Here is a 20,250-nt window from a genome sequence, read left to right as displayed (position 1 = left end):
TCCTTTGTTTTTAGTTTTAAAAGTAATAACCTTCATTATGTAGAGAAAAAGTCTGAAGCCCAGCTTGGTAAGTGACCTTCTGAGAGTCACGCAGCATGTTGGAGGTGGAGGTAGGACCTAGACTGTCCCTGCAGCAGGAGGAGAGCCTGCAGGACCGCACGGCTGTCGGCTGGCTGGCCCTGGGTTCTGGGCTCGAGGAGGCGACTTCTGCGTCCTCCTCGCAGCCCTGGTTGTTTTCCAGTTCTGCCCTGCCCAGAATATTCGCTATCGAGTCATTATACAAGGAGCACATTTTTCATGGTCTCTTTAAAAATTACCCTAAAAAAGCTTTAACGCAAGTCAAACATCAGCTGTTAAGAAAGATCATGTCTCATCAGAATATCTGTGATACACGTTATAGCCAGTTCCCCTGACACACAGGGAGCAGTACTGGTGACTAAGGACCGGGAATTTCAGTAACAAACACGGGCACCGTATGGGAGCACAGTCCAGCCAGGCGCCGGAACGAACACCTTCATTCCTCAGCTCTTCGGCCATCGCAGCCCCTGGCAAGAGGGCTCTTCTTTCTTTGTTGCGCGTGGGTCACCGGCCAGCAGTGACCACGGAACGCTGTGGATGGCTCGACGATAAACACGCGAGAGAAAACAACACATGCACAGAGACAGACTAGTTTCTGTGGGGAAGTAGGGACGAAATGGCCACCCCCCCTAGTGGGGAGCGCGCTGCTTTACCATCCATACCTGCTTTTATTAGGCTCATTTTGCATAATAATTCAGGTAAAGTACAGTACTCATTCGGGGAAGTAAGGAACTATAGAAAACAAAGAACTCTGCTGGTCTATTGAGTTGGGGGTCAAAGAGCTGTAAGACTGAGGAACAAACTAACTTCCTCCTAAGACCCTTCTCATTCAACTGAGAGCATTCTAAACAAAGGAGGTTTCACAGTAATTTACATATTCTTTCTTAGGCCTGATCACCCTGGGGAATCCGCACTTCTCAGTACCGAGCTGCACCACCCTGTCATTGTTTCAGGCTTAGGTGGAGCAAGGGAACTAAGGCAACCGAGAGATAGGGAGATTTTCTTCCAGACGCTGAGAACTCAGACTTTGTCAAAGCCGAGGAGTGAGGGTCCATCACCCCCTTTTGCTGCAGCCCCCCAAGTCCTTCTTTTGGGGGGGCCTCCCAAAGTGATTGTGCCTGTCTTAGGTCGTTCCCCCCGTGGGGAATCTTACCCGTCTTTGGCTAACCGACCAAGCTTTTGGGGGTTCAGTTATGAATAAAGCAGCAGAAGCAGTATTCCTGCCAGGGAGATAAGCTTTTGTCTCCTTGCTGGCTCACGGTTCCAAGGGCGTTCCCTTAGCTTTAGCCTAGGCGGGGGTTTCAGCCTCTGATACCAGTCAGGGCAGTTCCCAACATTTCTTCCCACTTTACTTGCCCAAATTTAAAGAGGTCAGGTGACTGCTTGGCTTTACCAAGCAAGCAGGTTTCAAGCTTGCATTGATCCCCCCTCCCACCACCCCATTCCTCCGCTCAAAGCCTGGCCTTTTCGGGACAGCTTCCTTTCTCTCTGATCATCACAGATTTGGGAGGATGGGGATTCCTTTATTCCAAACAGCAGCTGTTGCAGAGTGAGAACACTGGGAAAGAACAGCCCTGTGTCCTAATTACCTATGGCAAGGAAAACATCTGTGCGGGGAAAGTAATGCAATTAATTCTCAAGTCTAGCAGTTGCATACATTAATTCACGTTAATTAATGCCAAATTACAAGATCCTTCCTATGGCATCACATCATACACTCCCCGGAATTGAATATGGAAAGAGTTCATCATACTTAATTCTATTACAGCCAGCCCTGGAGGGAGTGAGAGTGATTGGTCCCTGGCTATGAAGCGCAGCCCGGTTCTTTCTGTTGCCATTGGGAGGAGAAAGGGAACAAACCAGGAGCACTTCGCCAAGGGCAGGCAGCGCAAAGCCCAGCCTTTCCCTCCTGCTCCAAGTTCACTTGGAGTTGTTCTGAGCAAGAAATGTGTCCCAGGCCTCTTCCTGGGGCTTTGTGTGTGTGTGTGTGTGTGTGTGTGTGTGTGTGTGTGTGTCATGCAGTTGTACATTTTGTACAGACAGCCCAGGGACAGGCTCACTGTACAGCCCCTCCCCAGCATGGGGAGTGGAGGGAGAGAGGGGAATTTGAGATGGTTCTCTGGTCCTGTGAGATGGGCCTCGCAAGCCCGCCCGGACCCCCTCCCCGACCCAGGTGAAGGGTGCTGGTGGAGATTTGCGTGCAGACTGTTCATCTCTTTCCCATCGCTGCCTCTGTATTACTGTTGACAACTCATATATAACACATCTTTTATTCATTTTTTCCTGTGCAAACACGCATACACAGATAGCTATATATACATCTGGCACAAAATTGGGTCCATATGCACATATTTTGGTAACCTACTTTTAAGAAACTTTTATTTTGGAATAAATTTAGATAAACTGAAAAGTTACCAAGACAGCACAGCTTCACCCAGCTCCCCTCATGTCAATGTCTTATTCAGCCATGGTCTATTTTTCAAAACTCACAAAGGCACATTGATGAAATATTATTAATTGGTAATCTCTTTGTGTAATATGAAATGTATTAAGCATTTCTAGAAATCCGTATATACTCTTTAGAAGCAAGATTTTTTTGATAGCAGCTCCTTAAAAGAGCTCCCTCACTCTTTATGTACCAAAACTGGGTTTAAATGCCCTTTAACTAAACCAACCCGTGGCGAGGAAGTAGGAGGACCTTGAATGGGCATAGACCCAGGAGGACTGATTCTTGCATACAGGAGCTTCTATCACGTGGAGGAAGGATGAGCAACAGATTTGGAGAGGAAGGGAGGAATGGGTATTAGGCAGGTCGCCAACACTACCTGATATAGATATACAGCTGGAGGACTCAAATTCAGTTCAACCAGTCTTTTTAAGGACCTACTATGTGCACCAGACTGATCTAATCATTGTGAAAAGGAGCAAAAGAGAAAACAGGAGTTTTATCATGTCGGTCGATGATAACTGACATTTGTAAAAGTTTGAGTTTCAAAACACTTAGCATAGTTTCATTTGTTTTCATTAGTTCTTACAGGCAAACTACCAGATAGTTGACACCGCCATCCTCAGTATGAATGAAGGTGGCAAGGCTCAGGAAGACTAAGCAATTTCCTTTGAACTATTCAGCTAATAAGTGACCACACCAGAACTTAAGCCCAGGTCTCAAAGTTGCCAATTTTCATTGTTTCTACGATCCCAAGTTACCTTAAAAAAAAAAAAACAGAAGTCAACTGGAAGTTGTAAAAGGGTCTGGTGGAGTGTGAAATTGTGAATTGGGGTTTTTGCGTGCTGTGGGGAGGACCATTCTGGGAAGGGTTTAGTCCCAGAAATTGTATTCAAAGACAAAGATCTTGAGTTATTCCCTGAAGTGGAACCATTAGAATGTCTGAAAAAGGAGACAGGGAAGGGTGAGTACAGGGCTCTTCTTTGGTTTATCACTGGCAGTGATTTCCGCAGGCCTAGGTGGGTTAAAGGACTTGAGAGCTATCCCCATTCGTCATTTCTGCATATGGCAGCCAGATGGAGGAGGCCGAGGGTAAAGCTTTCCTCCTTCAGTCTCCTAAGAGCTTATCAGCAAGCAGCACATCAGTGATTGTTCAGATGGAGCAAATGTGCTGGCTGCCCCTACTGACTCTCCTGGTAGAATACAGGGATACCCAGGTTCCTTAAGTAAAGGCAGTCCTGGAAATTTCGTAAGGGAAACTAGTGAATCCTTATATTCAGCTCTTTATGGCATTGCCTATCCTTATGTCATGCAAATAAGTACCTACTGATTTATTTCATTTGAAAGAAAAGATTTCTGCATACATCTATGATGTCCTCAGATCAAACTCACCATTCAGTGCTGACTGGTGTGGCTCAGTTGGTTGGGCATCATGCACAGAGCTAAAGGTTGCCCACTCAGGGCACATGCCTGCATGATGGGTTCGATCCCCGAGGAGCAACGGATTGATGTTTCTCTCTCACATTCTCACTTCGATGTTTCCCTTCCTCTTTTTTCTCTCCCTTTCCCTCTTCCTAAAAATAAATACATCAATAAACTCACTCTTCATCAAGCACCAAAAAATGTAAAATAACTTCCCTTTTCATTCTGAACGACACATTACAATAAAGAGGCATGTTTCAATGAATATGTATGCGTTGTCTACTATGTGTCAGGAAAGGTGTTAGAACCTAGAAGTACAGCAGTGAACAAGAAAAAAGAGGTAGGTCTCTGTCTTCAGGTAGATTATATTCTCATGTGGGGAGTGAGAAATAAATAATGAACAGAGTGAAGGGTGAGTGATAAATTTCACAAAGGGAATTCACAGAGTAGCGTAAGATAGTAAATAATAGTGGAAGAGCCTCAGAAATAACAGCGAGCTGAAATCTAGAACCATCTTTTGGAGTAACCTGAAGAGAAGCATTTTAAGTAGAAAAAATACAAATGAAAAGTCTCTGACGTGGTAGAAAATTTGGCAACTTTCTGAACATAAAGTGGAACAGGCTGGAAGAGTCACAGGGAGAGAAGAGTTTAGCATAAGGGAGGCTGGGTTGGTGGGCAGTGGAGGGTCTAAAGCCACGGAGGCAAAAGGAGTTTTAAGTAAGGAGGTAACATCTGAGTAGTAGAGAGGCCAGAATGGTTGTGGTTGAACAACAGGGACAGCCTCCCTGGTAAAATTTGCTTAAGAGTTCCTGTGCTATGTTTATCATCTGCTGTAGAATCTCAGGTGAGAATCTAGGTCTTAATTTACTCATTTATAAAATGAGAACAGAGTTTTTAACTCAAGAATCCCTTCTCTATTCTGTTTCACTTCTAATTAGTAGTAGAAGAAAAACCTCCATCTCGACATCGAACCTGATTATTTATAACAGCAGCACTTCCAGCATCTGATGATTGATGATTGATGATTGTGTGTTTCCCTCTTTGTTAATCCAAGGTCATAGTGCGGAGGTGAAGCCTATTGAGAAAAAATACCATGAAAGCACAAGTATTATTGCCAGTTTTTGAACATACTTTCATTTGGTTTAGAAGGGAAAAATGAACTGACGAGCATTAGAGCTCTAGGAGGGCAGGAGTTGGTAGAGGCAGACAGCAGTGATGGCGTTGACAGTGAGTACATTCATGACAACAGTTATAAAAATAACCATGATAATAATGTGGCTAACAAAGAATGTGAGGTTTGTGTAAAGACTTGGAGTTAGCAAGGGAAGCAGACAAGGTCCACTGTGATTCTAATACTGTGTGTGTGGAACCCCACCCCTCTTTTTTCCAGATTCACAATACCTGACTTGCCGAATGCAGAACTGCACGGAAGCCAACAGAAATAAGCCTTTCCCAGGCTACATCGACCCAGACTCCTTGATTGTCCAGGATGATTATGTGTTTGTTCAGGTATGAAAGGTCCACTTCTGCTGATTGTCTCAAAGACAGTTTCCCATTTCTGTCCCTAAGGCAGCCCCTTTCACCTGCTTCCTCTCAAGAAAAAAAAAAGTATTATGTTTTTGACAAAAAGAACATTACCAAGTATCAAAGCACCCATACTAAGAGAATATTAATTAGTTCCTCTGGCCCGTAGGGGGCCTGGGGGCACTGCTCAGAGCACCAGGCTGTCTCCCGAAGGATGCACGGTTCCATTCATCCCCCTCATCTGCATTCCCAGGAACCCCCATCAGTCATCAGGGGGGCTGAGCAGAAATATCAGTCCCTTCCTATCAGGAGAACGGTCAGCCAATCCGCCTCCTCCCCAACATGCACCTTAAAAATAGAGAAACAGGTGGGAACAGGAAGCTGTGGGGTGGCTGGGGGTGGTGGGAGGCTGAGAAAAGGTGGTGAGTAATCAGCCGTTATTGTCATGCCCTGACTGTGATTAGGAGAAAGGGAATTTAGATGAGATGTATTCAACAGGGTTTTCACCTCCTAAGAGAGTGGGAAGCAGTTTGAGAAGCCCAGGTTTCATGTGCATGCTCGCATGCTTTATTTCTTCTTAGTATTTAAGGATTTAAGGAACCTCTCTCTCTCACACACACACATATGCACATATGTGTGTATGTATATAGGTATACATATATGTATATATGTGTGTGTTTATGTGTATAAACACACAGGATTGAGGCACACTATTATATTTATTTTAAGTTAAAGTATTTAATCCCATGGTTTAAGGAAGCAAATGTTCAAAATGCCCAACGTCAGCCTATCCACTTTGTAAATGTTTCACAAACAATCACACACACACACACACACACACACACCCTTTTCCTTCAGGGAAATGAGCAATGAGTACTCCGATGGCCTCACGTCAATTATCCAGTGGCACTGTGATGGTTACACTCACTGGTGCTCGCCCTCATTCATTTCTCTACCAGTTTTGCTTCTGGGAACCTTCTCTGTTGTCTAATGACCGTTTATAATCCACATATATGACTTAAATATGAGCATCCACTCTGCGTTTAGAGTTTCAGATCATTCTATCCATGCCGCCATGAGCATGACCCTGCAACTCATCACCGGAACTAAGAGGTGATCTGGCCACATATTGGTGAATACGATCATTTTCTAGCCATATTTTTTGTGCCTGACAGTCACCCAAAGTACATGTTGACATTCCAAGTGTGCAAACTCCAGCTGACATCCAAACTCCAGGAACTTACATGGGTTAAGAGTGGCCACAGAAACTCATAACGTACAGAGTATGATAGTGGCCTCCAGGTATTAGGAGGTAGGGAATGGGGAGATGTCAGTCAAGCCCTCAAACTTCCAACTGTAAAATGGGTAAGTTCTGGGGATGTAATGTACAGCATGGTGGCCATACATAATAAGACCACATTATGTACTTGAAATTTGTTAAGAAAACTGATTTAAATAGTATCACCATGCACATACACACAATAATCTTATTAAGTGAAGGGATGGAGGTGTTAATTAACTTTATTTATAGTAAATGATTTTATACTATGCATGTGTATCAAATCATCACATTTTACACCTCGAATTTGTATATGTATATGTCAGCAGTTTTCAACCTTTTCATCTCATGGCACACATAAACTAATTACTAAAGTTCTGCAGCACACCAAAGTGTATGTTATTCTTTTTGCTGATGTCACCAAAAAAAAGTATGATTTTGTTTCACTTCACATTGGAGGGCTGTTGTGTTGGCTGTCGTCATTTTTTTATTTGCCAGTCTGAGGGAGAAGAGGTCAGTGCCCCTGAAGACATAGTCAGGTGTTGCATGTTATAAGAATTCTTGCAGCACACAGGTTGAAAATCTCTGGTGTATGCAGTATGCCTCAGTAAAGTTGGGGGAAAAGAGTGGCTGCAAAGGAGAGAGAGATGGGCAGTTCCCTGGAAGGTGTGCATGCTGAGGTAGACACCACACCCCATCTCGCCATCCTCACACCCATGGGGTTCATTGGACAGTATGTGCAGGGCAGATTTAGATGAGGCAACTCAGATCTTTTCTGGGAGACAGAGATCCAGAGTGACTTTGGGCCCGGCTTGACTTTCCACCAACGTTTCAGCAGCACTGCTGTGTGTAGGACGTGCTGGCAGTCGTCAGTGTCACAGCAGCGAACTGGAATCCAGCCCAGAAACGCGAGACTGCACTTCTGCCACTGTGCCAGCCAGACCCCTTCCTTCCGAGATGGCCTGGGGACCCTTTCCCACGGCCGTAGTCTTGGAGCTAGACAGCTGGGGGGCTTGATGGACATGGATCCCATTTACCTCGAGGCTTGTATCTTTAAAAGTTAATAATAACTGAAAATGTTTCCTGGCTTCTGAACCACAGTGAAAATGGGAGAAGTGTGTTTTTGTCCAGTGGGTCCAGTCTGGGCCTCTGACCAACTCACACATGCTGTTTAAGTTGTTTTGGAACGGCACGCCAATTCCATTCATTTGTCCATAGTAGTCGTTCACACCGAGTGTTGGCAGCTGCCCTCTTCCATTCAGTGGCTGTTCCTCTAGGACCTGCAACTGGTGCAGTAGCTCTTCTTACAACCTGTGTGTTTCTGACCCAGCTGACGTCGGGAGGACGGCCGCACTACTACGTGTCCTACAGAAGGAATGCCTTTGCCCAGATGAAGCTACCCAAGTATGCCCTGCCCAAGGTATGGCCAGAACCCCTTCCCCACTGTAGTGTTTCCTCCGATTCACATACACCTGTCTCCTCCCTCTTTCCCAACACGACGTCTGTCTCTCCTTGTTGCGGATTTACTTTCATCCACCGCCTTCGACCTCTGTTTCTCAAGTTCACTGTGCCTCACTTTTTTGTGCCAATCTTATCACTGTCCTTTATCGGCTCTCTCTCTCGAATTGTTGCTATAGGAGCATCTGTATGAATTGATAACTGATTTGCGTTTGCTTTCCAGTAGCATTTTCAAGCAGTATGTAGTGGTTTTCTAGCAAGACAGAAAATACACGTCAGGTACCATGTCTCAGTGCCATGGGTGTGTTGTGTTTCCATCCTAATGTTTTTTTGTTATTAATTATTGAGAGGTGATGCAGCTATATGGTATCCAATCTTTGCTTTCTCTCTCAATGGAACTTATGAGACAGGTTATCTTTAGAGTCCTGAGACACAGGTAATTTTTTAGATTGCCCCAAAGACATACTCCTTTGAAAACAGTGGCGGACACAAGTTAGAGACTCTCAACTGCACAAGTCCAGGGCTCTGCCCAGAAACGTGGAAGAACTGCGTTAATATGGAGCGCCACCTAGTGGAGGTCAAACTGACAGGAGCTCAAAGCTGTGGATCTGAAGTCTTGAGTCATTATTGTGTGTGTTTCAAGTGGCCATACCTTGATCTTCAAGCAACAGAGATTTGTGTGACTGTAAGAAGAGATTGTGTAGGTTTAGATCTAGGTATAGCTCAGCTTTTAAACCTTAGCATTAAACAAAATACTTAAAGAACTTTTTTTTATTGAGTCCTGTATTTTTAATCCATGACTTTGTAGTATGCTATCTGGAACCAGCACCAGCTCGCTGCCCAGGAAATCAAGTGACAGATATAGCTCAGGAGCACTGGGAGTCTCCTCCCCTTGGAGAGCCTATGGCAGCTAGTTGCTCTGGCCGCTCCAGGAAGAATTCTCTGTAACCATAGCATAGTGAAAGGTGGGCTGCAAACCTCAGCACATTAGAGGTAATAACACAGTAAATTGCACTATTAACTCCAAAGAGCTATGTTTATGTTAGTAGTTATTTCAGCTGCTAAGAGAATCATGACAGTCGTAGTTGCCCAGAACTATAGGTCTCTACCTGTGTGCACTTAAATCCTCCTTGTGTTTGATTTGACTTCAGATGGTTACCAATAAGACAAAAGCTTACAACTTTGGGGTTGCGCCTTAGAGAAGAATGGGATAAAGTCAGTATGTAAAGGAAAACTCAGTGTTGTTGAAATTACCCTTTGTAATCTCTTAGGAAGGCCCAGGAGAGACATGAACACCTTACCTCAGTAAGACCAACGGACCTGGTTTGTCTTGCTCTTGAGCACTAAAATAAATTTCTGTTTCTTTGACCAACAAATAAAGCAGTTGACTTGCAAGATTTAGCACCTTTAAAGATAAGAACTATACTCAATGCAGTGAAATGCTCTTGTTCCAGAAGCATGTAAGAACTGAGACCAATTTAGTAAATAGCAGACTCAAGTCACTCATCTCGTGCTCACTCTTAGGTAAATATGTTTTGAGTGGAAAGGTCTCAGCCAACCCGCATGCTATTTGCAGCAAGACTGAGGCTAGAGCTTAAGCCTCCGGATTCCCAAACTGACATTCTTTATATTATGACTTTCTTCTCTTGGGAGAAATCCATAGGTTCTATTATTAGAAGAGAGCAGTATCCCTCCAAATTTTGATAAGCTGAGGAGCACCCAGAAAAATATTTCCATTGACCTAAGGAACCCCAGAAACGGTGGTTTAAAAATCAAGGAAACATCCGTGGACCTGTTGCTGGAGTGTTAGGAAACACACACTTCGCATTTCTTCTTCAGAGCCATCTTGCTAGGGCCACCAGATCACCGTTGACAGTTGTGCCCAGTGGCACGGCACCAGTCGAGAAGGACAAGCTGGACTCGACACCCAAGTCGGCTGTCTGTATCCTCCCCAGCTCTCCCAGACGAGCGTGCTCCATTACTCAGCCTCATCTGAGGTCTGAGAGAAGATGGCCGTGATTAATTTAGCCTGTCCTTAGAAAAATGGGAGCCGTGCAGCTAATGAATGTGTTATTTGGTCCAAGTGGGAGTGTACTATTTAAGGCAATGAGATGCCTCATTACAGTCCCATTACACCTTCAAAGAGAAGCCCCGCTCGGTGGAAGGATCCACAGTGAAGGCGCATGTATTTCACAGCCCTCTATCAAAGCCAGGGCTGCTGTGGCTGGAAAAGAACAAAGCTTCCTGCCGCTAAAGGAATCGAGACAGACCGGTACTTTCTTGCTTAAATTTCCTTCATCATCTGCTGCCATTGTATCAGCTTTTGAATGACCATGGTTACACTGAGCTGTGTCAAAAAAAATTTAATATAGTGGTAAAGATGGCCAGAGAAGGGGGTGGGGAGAGTTCAATATTGCTGTCCCCATGAAGAGCATGAGGCCGGCCAACAGGGAGACAGTGACAGTTTCCTTCCCTTAACTTACTTGGAGCTCATTCCGAGCTACTCAAGTGAGATAAATGAGGCAATACATATGAAAGTGCTTTGAGCATTTTGGAGGACAGATACTCTATAAAAGCAAGGTAATATTATTATTAGTATGGATCTAGTTGTCTGTGCGGTGGAAGATCGATGCGAACTGGAGTGTGGGTTGTGCAAAGGCTGCTTGATTCACAGCAGGACGTCCGAATTCTGGACCTAAATCTGCCACTAACCTGCTTTGAAACCTTGGGCTGGTTTATCAATTTCTCTTTCCCTGTTTTGTTTGTTTGTTTTCTTTCTTACAGTTTCAAAATAAGGAGCTTAGGCTCACTACAATATTTCCTCACATGTGATACTAAGAAGAAAATGTCCTGAGAGATGCTTCATGAACATTTGGTGCTATGATCAAATAAGTTTTCAAAAAAGAAACTTATGGGGTGGCGGGGGGGGGGGGGGGGCGGGGAATGGAGACAACTGTACTTGAACAATAATAAAAAGTAAAAAAATAAAAACACATATGTTCCTTGACTAGAGAGCACCGGCGGTCAGCTGGTGTGTTGAAGGCTCTAGGACGTGTTGTGGACAAGACAATGATATAATGCAGCTTTAATCAGAGCACTTTGCCAAAGGACCCTTTTTTACAGCTGTTGAAATCATACAACGCGGGTGTCCTACGGAGCAGACTTTAGGGAAGACTGTAGCAAAAGGTCTCAAAGATCACTTCTTGGTCTAAAATGCTGTGGCTCAGGAGAAGCGTTCACCATAAAGTGCTGCTTAGGAGAAAGAGCATGTCTTCCTGATAGAGGAGGATGCAGGCAAGAAGAAAAAAAGAACAGTGTCGTTTAAATATGTCAAAGCATTCCATTAAAATATGTAAAACCAACATCATTTTTTTAAAACGTGTTGATTGCATGTAATTAAATGATATGGATGGCAAGACGCCTCATCTTTGCCCTTACCTAGAGGCAGCCATTATAATCCACTGTTGCTGTATGACTAGTACCTTACCTGCCATAGACACTTGACGTGCCTACGTTTTCAGTTCCATACCCAGAAGCTAAAGGTTTGAGTGAGTGGCATAGCATATGTGATGCACTCTAGCCTCAAGAACTATTTAATGAGATATATATTGCAACCCAGACTGCAAAGGTTCACCAATGCACATATTTACTCCAAAGACACCGAAATCTGTTTTGTAGGAGCCAGGTTATTGCTGAAATACTTTCATTGAAATTGAGGGATGCCCCTGTAACCTGCTGACAAGGAATGGCACAGGAATTGGGAGTAGTTATTTAAAGATTCTAAATGCCAGGTTAAGAATTTTGGCCTTTATCCTATAGGAAATGGGGGTCAATAGAAGGTTTGCCCTCCATGGCTGAATAGCCCTTACATAATTTCTACAGCTAATTTCCTCCACTGTAAAGAAAAAAAAACAACAACCTTGGGTGAACCGATTTTTGTGGAGTATGTTAGTTAGTAACTAACATTTGCAGTCAGCAGAAAGACCACACCGGCCTTGCTTAGTCAATAAAGGGGTTTGAGGGGCTTACTTCCCTGAACATCACTGGCAGGTGGAGCAGATGCTCAGTGCCCGGCCCCAGCGAAAGTGTTCCCCAGTCTCTGGCTGACTTAATCCTCCCAGCCCCACAGAGGGCACACGACTCTCTGTATTTTGCAGGTAGAAATCCTGAGGCACAGAGTGTAGTTCACAAAGCTAAGTGACAGAGTCCAGGTTTGGACTCAAGTACTTTTATTTCAAAGTCTATTTTCTAAAACTCTTTTGCTCTACTGTCCTCTTGAACCAAAAAGTGGGGCAGACTTTGAAGTTGTTCACCTTCAAAAACTCAGCGCCACAGAATTTGACCCACCTCCTCTGCCTTTGGAGTCTGTTTTCTTCAGGACTGGCTTTATCTTTTCCCTCCAAGATACGTTTCTATCGGATTTAGACTTTTTAAACTTTTTTCTGTTGGTAAACCAGTTGTAAGAGATGTTCTTCACCCCTCTAATAATTTCAGCTTCATTCCAAAGTCATGGTGAGTGACTTTGCTTGGGTTGTATATCCATCACAGATCTAATGGATGTCATCAGGGATACTGGATATTCTGAATGCTAGGCCTGTAATTCTACTTCTGGTGTCGAGAGTGAAAGGAAGCAGCAGAGACTGGGTACAACGAACACACTTGTCTGCAAAGGATAAGGATGTTTTTCAATGAAGATCAAAATAAAATTATCAGAAGAAATGTAAATGGGTTGATACAAACAATGACCATCCTTCACTCCAAAACTTAGTTTGCAGTATTGACCATGTTGAATTGATTGGAAGGATTTCTTTTTGGCCTCCTCACTCTGGATTCTCTCAATAAAAGTGTGACCAAACTTTAGAGCTGAGGAATACCAAACCTTTTAGATCACAGGTGGCAAACACAAGGCCCGAGGGCCAAATCCTCCTTCCAGCTTATTTTATCTGGTCCCGCACCCTGTTAAGGGCCCAGCAGCACCAAGCTCTTTGCCCCTAGTTAAGGAGTAGTTACATCTGTACAGTCCTCAAATTACAGTCAACCCTTTGAAGGCAACCACGAGGCTGACGTGGCCCCCTGTGAAAATGAGGTTGACACACCTGCTATAGAAGAAGACCTCTTCCTTCTGGGATCATTTGAGTTCATTTTGTTCATGGCTGAGAAAGAGAGAGAAACTTGCTCCTTTATGTTTAAAGCACAGTCAGAGCTGAATTGGTGATTGATTCATTGAACAGGGACATATATTACAAAAAGAAAATCAGTCGAGGAGGTAGGTAGAATTTGCCATCCTGGAATTTCAACCAAGAAAGGTTGATAGATCTCCTGAAGCTTTTCACAAGTAGAGAGGATGGTTTGTCTGGGAAAATTTGAGTGCTAAGCTACACAAAGGCCAAGAATCTTTCCATGTTGTTTTACTTTCTTTATGCTTACGTATAATTTTGTTGTTTGGTTTTGATTTTTGGTGTTTTTTTTTTAAAGTTATACCAATGCCCCCCACCTCGGACAAAGGGTGAAGACTGCCACAGCCACATGTGCAGGCATCTGCCAAGGGAGACACAAAGCCTTGGTCTGTGTCGGCTTTTCTCTGAACACCCACGTCACTAGCGCTCTGAACAAGGGAAGGAAGATTTGAAATTCCCACCCCAGGAACATCTGCTCACTGCCCCCACATTACCTTTGCCTTGTTTCTAACTCCGGGACCACCAGAGTCTTGGAAACATCATCAGTTATGCAGATTTTTTTTCCTCTTTTGCATAAGGTTTCCTGCTGAACTTCTCAGAGTAAAGGTTTAGATAAGCAGCTAAGTCCTTGAATGCTCATTAACATGAAGATTAGTGCTTTGGTTTCCCAGGTGAACATTATTCCTCGAGGGTTTCCAAAGGTTGCTGAGCCTTTGGAAAGTGATTATCAAACTTCAACGCACATGTTAATCACCCATGGATCTTATTAAAATGCAGGTTTTGATCCAATAGGTGAGACTTAAGGTTCGGTGTATCTAACACATTGCAGGTGGTGCCCACCCTGTGCCATGGACCACACTGAGAGATGCAGAGCTTGTCCATCTTCTCTCTGTTCCTCCAGCTTTTTGTGAAGGAATATGCCCCACATAACCTTTCTGAGCATATGCCATGATGTGGTTGGCAAATACATCAGGATGACTGATTCTCCGAAGTCATACATATTTGAGAAAGTATCCTTCAAATTATCTAATGAGGCAATTAAATTATATCAGAGCTCCCAAGCATCTCTCTATCCTATTTTCTCATGACCTTGCTGCCTAACCCCATAAGCGAGAAAGGAAATATATTAATAACACTCAACTAATTAATTATTACTTCGAAAATATGTGAAAGGAAAATCTCTATGTTCCGTTACAGTTGCCTAAGTGCCTATTCCACCATTTCTCATTAGATTCCACATTCTTTGGGTGCATGTCAGGTTAATTTATAAAACTCTTCTTCACTTTCCTGCGTCTTACTTTAGGACATGCACGTCATCAGCACAGATGAGAACCAGGTGTTTGCGGCGGTCCAAGAATGGAACCAGAACGACACCTACAATCTCTACATCTCAGACACCCGGGGTGTCTACTTCACCCTGGCCTTGGAGAATGTCCAGAGCAGCAGAGGCCCTGAGGGCAATGTCATGATCGACCTCTATGAGGTATGTCACAAGGCATGTGTGGTCCTAAGCCACTCCAGTGCCTGGTCTGGATGATGAAGGAACCAATATTGGCTGTTTCCTCCACCATTTTCAGTGCAGTGGAATTATGTGGCCTCATTCATTTTGGGGGAGGGAGTGAGTTGTCGAACATCTGTATTGGTTAATTTGCAATCCACAGGATAGCTCCAGGAGGGATCCTTTTCCCACCAAGTCCACAGGCCAGGAAGCCCCAGGGGGCCTGGAGCATGTCTGGGGAAGCAGTGAAGCAATCAAAGAGTTTCAGTGAAAAGGATGGAGTGTGTACTTTGAAAATAGTCTGAGGGGCCAGCAGGGCATCAGGATGAGTAGCAAGGGGGACAGCGGACCCTTATCTCTGAGGAAAAGAGTGAAGGGGACTTCTTTGCATGGCATCACAAGATACTCCTTTGGACTTGAACACCATTCTAACTAGATAACCTCCTCTGGCTAATCACCAGTCTCTCAGAGGAATGATGAGATAAGAGTATTAGGTCTTTCTTTCCCAAATGAGGAGTGTTGGGCGAGAAGCAGGAAGCAGAGTTTACCAGTCTTCCCTAAGGGCACTGTGGTCCTTTGTTTCTCAAAATGACCAAGACTAAACATGAAGTCTTATAGGTTGGATCAGTTATTTTTCTTGATGAATGCCGATGCTCTAATTGCCATTTAAGACACATTGGGTAGAAAGAAAGCTGCAATTTTGAGATGGATTATAGCCATTTGTCAGTCTTTTTTTAGCCATTTGTCAGTCATATCTCGAGCTATGAAGGATTGATAGTGGTTTACAATGACCCATTAAAGAACACATTCAAAATGTGGGATGTATAATTATATACCTATATTCTATCTGGAAAATACCCTAAAACTGGTTCAAGTATATGCAGTCATAATGAGCCTATCATTTGCTTGAGTTCAAGTTCAGACAGTTGAGTGGGTTTTGTATAAGGAGAAGCGTGTATGTAGTATACCAAGGAAAGAAACCAATTTCACTGAAGAAATTTCAATCTATCATTTACATTTCTTTTAATGCTATCTATACTCCTTCTCCTTTAGGAATTCTTAGGGATTTTCTTCCACTATTTGAACTTCTCAGTATGTATAAAGGCATGTTAACAAACTGTATGCCAATTCAGAGCCCAGGGATTTCTCATGGGAATTATGGTAGCATGACAAAGGACATAGTGTGTGTGTGTGTATTTAGAAAAATGCACTGCAGTCTTTTTAATATATTCACAAGTTTCTTCCACTTTCTTTCCTGTTCATGTTCCAGATAAATATAGCATCATATATCTCAGCCTCAAACTAAACAGTTTACCCATTCTGGCGATTTAGTTTCAATTTCGTATTGGATGCAATTGTGATTGAGAGTATACATTTTGGAGTGGGGTTGCCTCGGTTTAAATCCTCATGATACCATCTATATGTATTCTTGAGACACATCCAGTAACTTCTGAGCCTCAGTTTTCTCACTGAAAATATGGAGATAAACAGGGTACCTACTGGATAGAATTTCTCTGGGGACTAACAAGTTCATCTCCTTGAAGTACATGAACAGTGCCTAAAACACACAGCAAATTATGGACAGCTTAATGCATACTGTGTTCCAATGAGTGTAAGCCCCAGCTCAATACTCTGTTCTTATAGTCTCAAAAATCTTCTCGCATTGGTTAAATGTCTAACATATTTCCTCTATTTCAGATCTCTACTCCTTCCCATATTGCAATTAGCATGGCCATATGACATTCTTTAACACCAACTAGTCGTCTCCTTATAAACAAGTGTAAATTGCTACACTTCTTTCCTCATTTGGAAATGTCTTACCAACATTTAAACTTCAGGGGTGTTTTGTTGAAATGTCATACGCTATCTTGCCTTGATCCAGCACTTACAATAGAAAGATCCTGCTTCGAGTGTCTGGCTGGTACGAAGTCAAAGCAGCTGTTCCAGATTAATCTCCCAGTTTGCTTCCCTGCTCTTGGCTCTGTCCTTGTCCTCTCAAAAATATTTTCTGATTTTCAGCATGCATTTCCCCCTTCCTAATTATCCCCTCCCCTCTTCTCAAGTCAATGTGGAATAATATCTCCGGATAAAATTTGTTTTCTGCCAAACTAGAGAACATTTTAATTGGTCCCTTGATGATAGAAGAGATGACAGATTTGGACAGGAATGACTTTGCAATGTGCTGCTATTTGCAACTGTTTTCTCAAATGGTTTTCTGAATTTAAACACTGCTAACAGGTAAAGAATGAGAAGAGGAAGCTGAGTGACCTCTGGCCATGGCAACCATTTTTTGCTTATTCTTCGCATTTCCTCTTGCATTTCTCTTTTGCAGTCGACTGTCTGACTATCTGTAAGAAATCTGCTGGCTCTTATTATCATCACAGTAAGAGCAGTGGGGTGACTGCCTTATGTAAAGGTGTTCTGCATCCTGGGGCCTGAGAAGAAGGATCTTTGTTTTGTTAGCCTGACAGTTCGCAGCAACTAGAATTGAAATTGATGTGATCAGAGTGGCAGTGCCGTATCTGCTGATTACCTAGATAGAAAGAATATTGGCTGACGAGGAACCTGGCACAAATGGGCCTTAAATCTGATTGTTCTGGCTAGCGGGAAGCTGGGAGCCATCTAGCATGAATTTCCCAGTAGAATCGCAATGAATGATGAGCTCTTAGAAATAAATGAAAAGCAAGAAAATCCATAAATGAAGTAATAAGAAGCAGAGATGAGCAACCTAGGAGGTGGAGGGGACAGAGAACACATGGAGTACACATCTGCTCACCTTTGGGGGTGCCTGAAGTGACCTTTGGGGTGTTTTCTGTATGCCTCCGCCTGCCAGCTACGTGCCAGTCCTGTGTGTGTATGCTCTTTAAGCGAGTTTAGCAGAGGGAAACTGTACACTGGGTAAGGGTGTGCTGCGTCAGTTTATCGAGGATGTGTATTGTTGATGAGCCTTTGTGGGAAGATGCAGAAGGAAGCACAGTTCTCATTAAAATCAATCGCATTGCTCACACACATTGGACCCCTGTGACAAATGCGGTTGTCTCTACAGGAGAACAAGTGCGTGTATGACGAGACAGGGGACTGTCGGGAACAAAGTGTTGGGGAGCCATATTATATGATAAACTTACGGAAACCTCCGGAATTTCCCTTGGTGTGAGTTGCTCACTGAACATAGGCCCCATTCAAGAGAATCAAGAAATGGAAGCTGGGGAAGTTGGCGACAGAGCAAAAGTGCTGGAAACTCATTTTTGTTCATGAAACATCATAGTAACAGCAAATAGTTTGGGCGTCGTTGCGTGCCAAACACTGTGTAAAAAACCATCGTTGATTATCTAATTCAATTCATATATTACTTCTTGACATAGGGAGTGTAATCACTCCCATTTCACACGTCAGTAAATGGAGGCCGAGAGAACACAGTCATTTTTGCAAGATCACAGAGCTAGTAAGTGGCAGATTTAGCCTCTGAAGCCTAGCGTATGCAGACTCATAACTACAAACTGTTCTGTGTCTCTGGAAGAATCAGTAGTTGGGATCGTAGCTGAGTAACAGAGGAACATTGAAGGGCAGGGTAACATGTATCAGACTTTACCTAGCAGGAGCAGAAGTTAGCCTGGGAAAAGAAAATGGTCTGGGAAAGCCAACCTAAACAGAGGGAACAGATGATGGCCCTAGACCTGTTCGCTACCTTCTAAACCAAGCCCTGAGCCTGCAGTCACGCTAAATTCAGTGTTATTGTGCGGCTCTCCATTCTGTGGAGTGTTGTGCTTGTGTAAAAGGAGCCTAGAGACAAGTGCCTTAAAATTCTGTCATTCCTGCAGAGCACGGTGCTCCAGCGGCACCACGTGTGATGGGTCACAGGAGCCCGCGTGCCTGATGGTGGCCAGATCAAAAGAGATGTGACCAGTGTGTCTGGGACATGTGATTCCTCGCGCCTGCATCTGGTGTGGAGGATGAGAGGGAGCCTGACAGCTTTGGACAAGATCTTCCCCCTTCTGGGAAGTGAATATTAATTAATAATGAGGAAAAGCACTTTGGCTTAATGGACAATGACAGGTCACCCAGCCAAGTGGAAAGGTTTGTGTTGGGAGTGAAGCCACCTGGGCAACACATTCAGGATGCCCAGAACGTGTGCCTGCGTGCGTGAGCCACAGCGGGTGTCAAAAAAGACATGGTACATGTTCTGTTACACACGTAGTGTCCTCTCCATGTTTTAAGCGTGCTCTCTTTAAAAGAGAAAGCTCCCTGGCTAGTGTAGCTCAGTGGATTGAGCGCGGGCTGCGAACCAAAGTTTCGTCGGTTCGATTCCCAGTCAGGGTACATGCCTGGGTTGCAGGCCATGACCCCCAGCAACCGCACATTAATGTTTCTCTCTCTCTCTCTTTCTCCCTCCCTTCCCTCTCTAAAAATAAATAAATAAAATATTTTTTTAAAAAGAGAAAGCTCACCCATTGTCATGATGGAGCTAATACTTTGATGTCTTAGGGAAAGACTGCCTCTTACAATCCAGTATAGGGGGTAGGGAAGAAAAAAAAAACTCTCCTATCCAGGACATATTTATTACAGGACATGGAATGTCTCATCTAATTATCAAAGACTCTTGTCTCCCTTGGAGGAGAGTGCTGCATGATGTAGGCAGCAGGGAAGGAAGAACAGGGAGGCTGTTTTGACAACGGGGTCCGTGACTGCAGAGGTACTCCTGGTACCTGCCGAGGGTGTGTCTCTCCTGGCTGGGATCCTCCCTTTGAACAGAAAAATATCCTACCCCCTAAAGCCCAAAGAAATCACGCTCATGAGTATGCTCTCTTTCTTGCCACAGTGTTTGATTCATCTCTTTCATTTTCTTCAGATGTTGACAGTTTGGGTTTGTAATGGCAGTCTGAGTCAGAGAGGGTGGGCGGAATCATCTCCCAGTCAGCATGAGAGGCAGAAATGAGCAAGAAGAACTCTGTGCCAGGGTCTTCCCAGCTTAGCCTCTGCACGGAACATGGGAAAGATGGGAGAGGAAAGGACCCTTTCTTGGTAAATATCAGAAGGCAAAGGAGATAACTGGGCTCTTCCTTTAAATCACCAAAGAAACCAAGTCCCAGCACCTAGCATATTCCAACTCTCAAAACAAGGTCTGTAGAATGAATGTATCATTGTTCAGACATACTGGGTGCTATATCCCCAGTGCTTGTAAGAATATATGATAAATAGTTGAAGCTCAAAAATATTATTGTACAGCTATAGAGTAAGTGTACTACTGAATGAATAAAAGGCAGCTCCCTGTAAATATGGTACCCATATATGATGCTTCTCTCAGAATGCTCTAGGGGGAGAGAGAAGTTGGAGGAAATAGTGCAGTGAAGTGTGTGGCCTCTGGAGTTAG

The 20,250-nt window shown here is 43.8% G+C and overlaps 1 protein-coding gene across 4 annotated transcripts in view; it reads left to right on the top strand.

Moving 5' to 3' along the window:
* The window catches only part of SORCS1 (sortilin related VPS10 domain containing receptor 1), a 484,554-nt gene that overhangs the window by 358,796 nt on the left and 105,508 nt on the right, over positions 1-20,250 (top strand). For all 4 annotated transcript variants that reach the window (XM_045854533.1, XM_045854532.1, XM_045854534.1 and 1 more), the window contains exons 7-9: positions 5,337-5,455; positions 8,080-8,169; positions 14,688-14,867. In XM_045854533.1, coding sequence (XP_045710489.1) covers positions 5,337-5,455; positions 8,080-8,169; positions 14,688-14,867 — 389 coding nt within the window. The remainder of the gene's footprint in view (positions 1-5,336; positions 5,456-8,079; positions 8,170-14,687; positions 14,868-20,250) is intronic.

Source organism: Phyllostomus hastatus, unplaced genomic scaffold (assembly GCF_019186645.2).
Source record: "Phyllostomus hastatus isolate PE091 unplaced genomic scaffold, TTU_PhHast_1.1 phas_scaffold_1066, whole genome shotgun sequence".
In the NCBI taxonomy this organism is placed as follows: domain Eukaryota; kingdom Metazoa; phylum Chordata; class Mammalia; order Chiroptera; family Phyllostomidae; genus Phyllostomus; species Phyllostomus hastatus.
The sequence above is the reverse complement of the archived record's forward strand: the minus strand, read 5'-3'. Positions and strand labels throughout refer to the sequence as shown.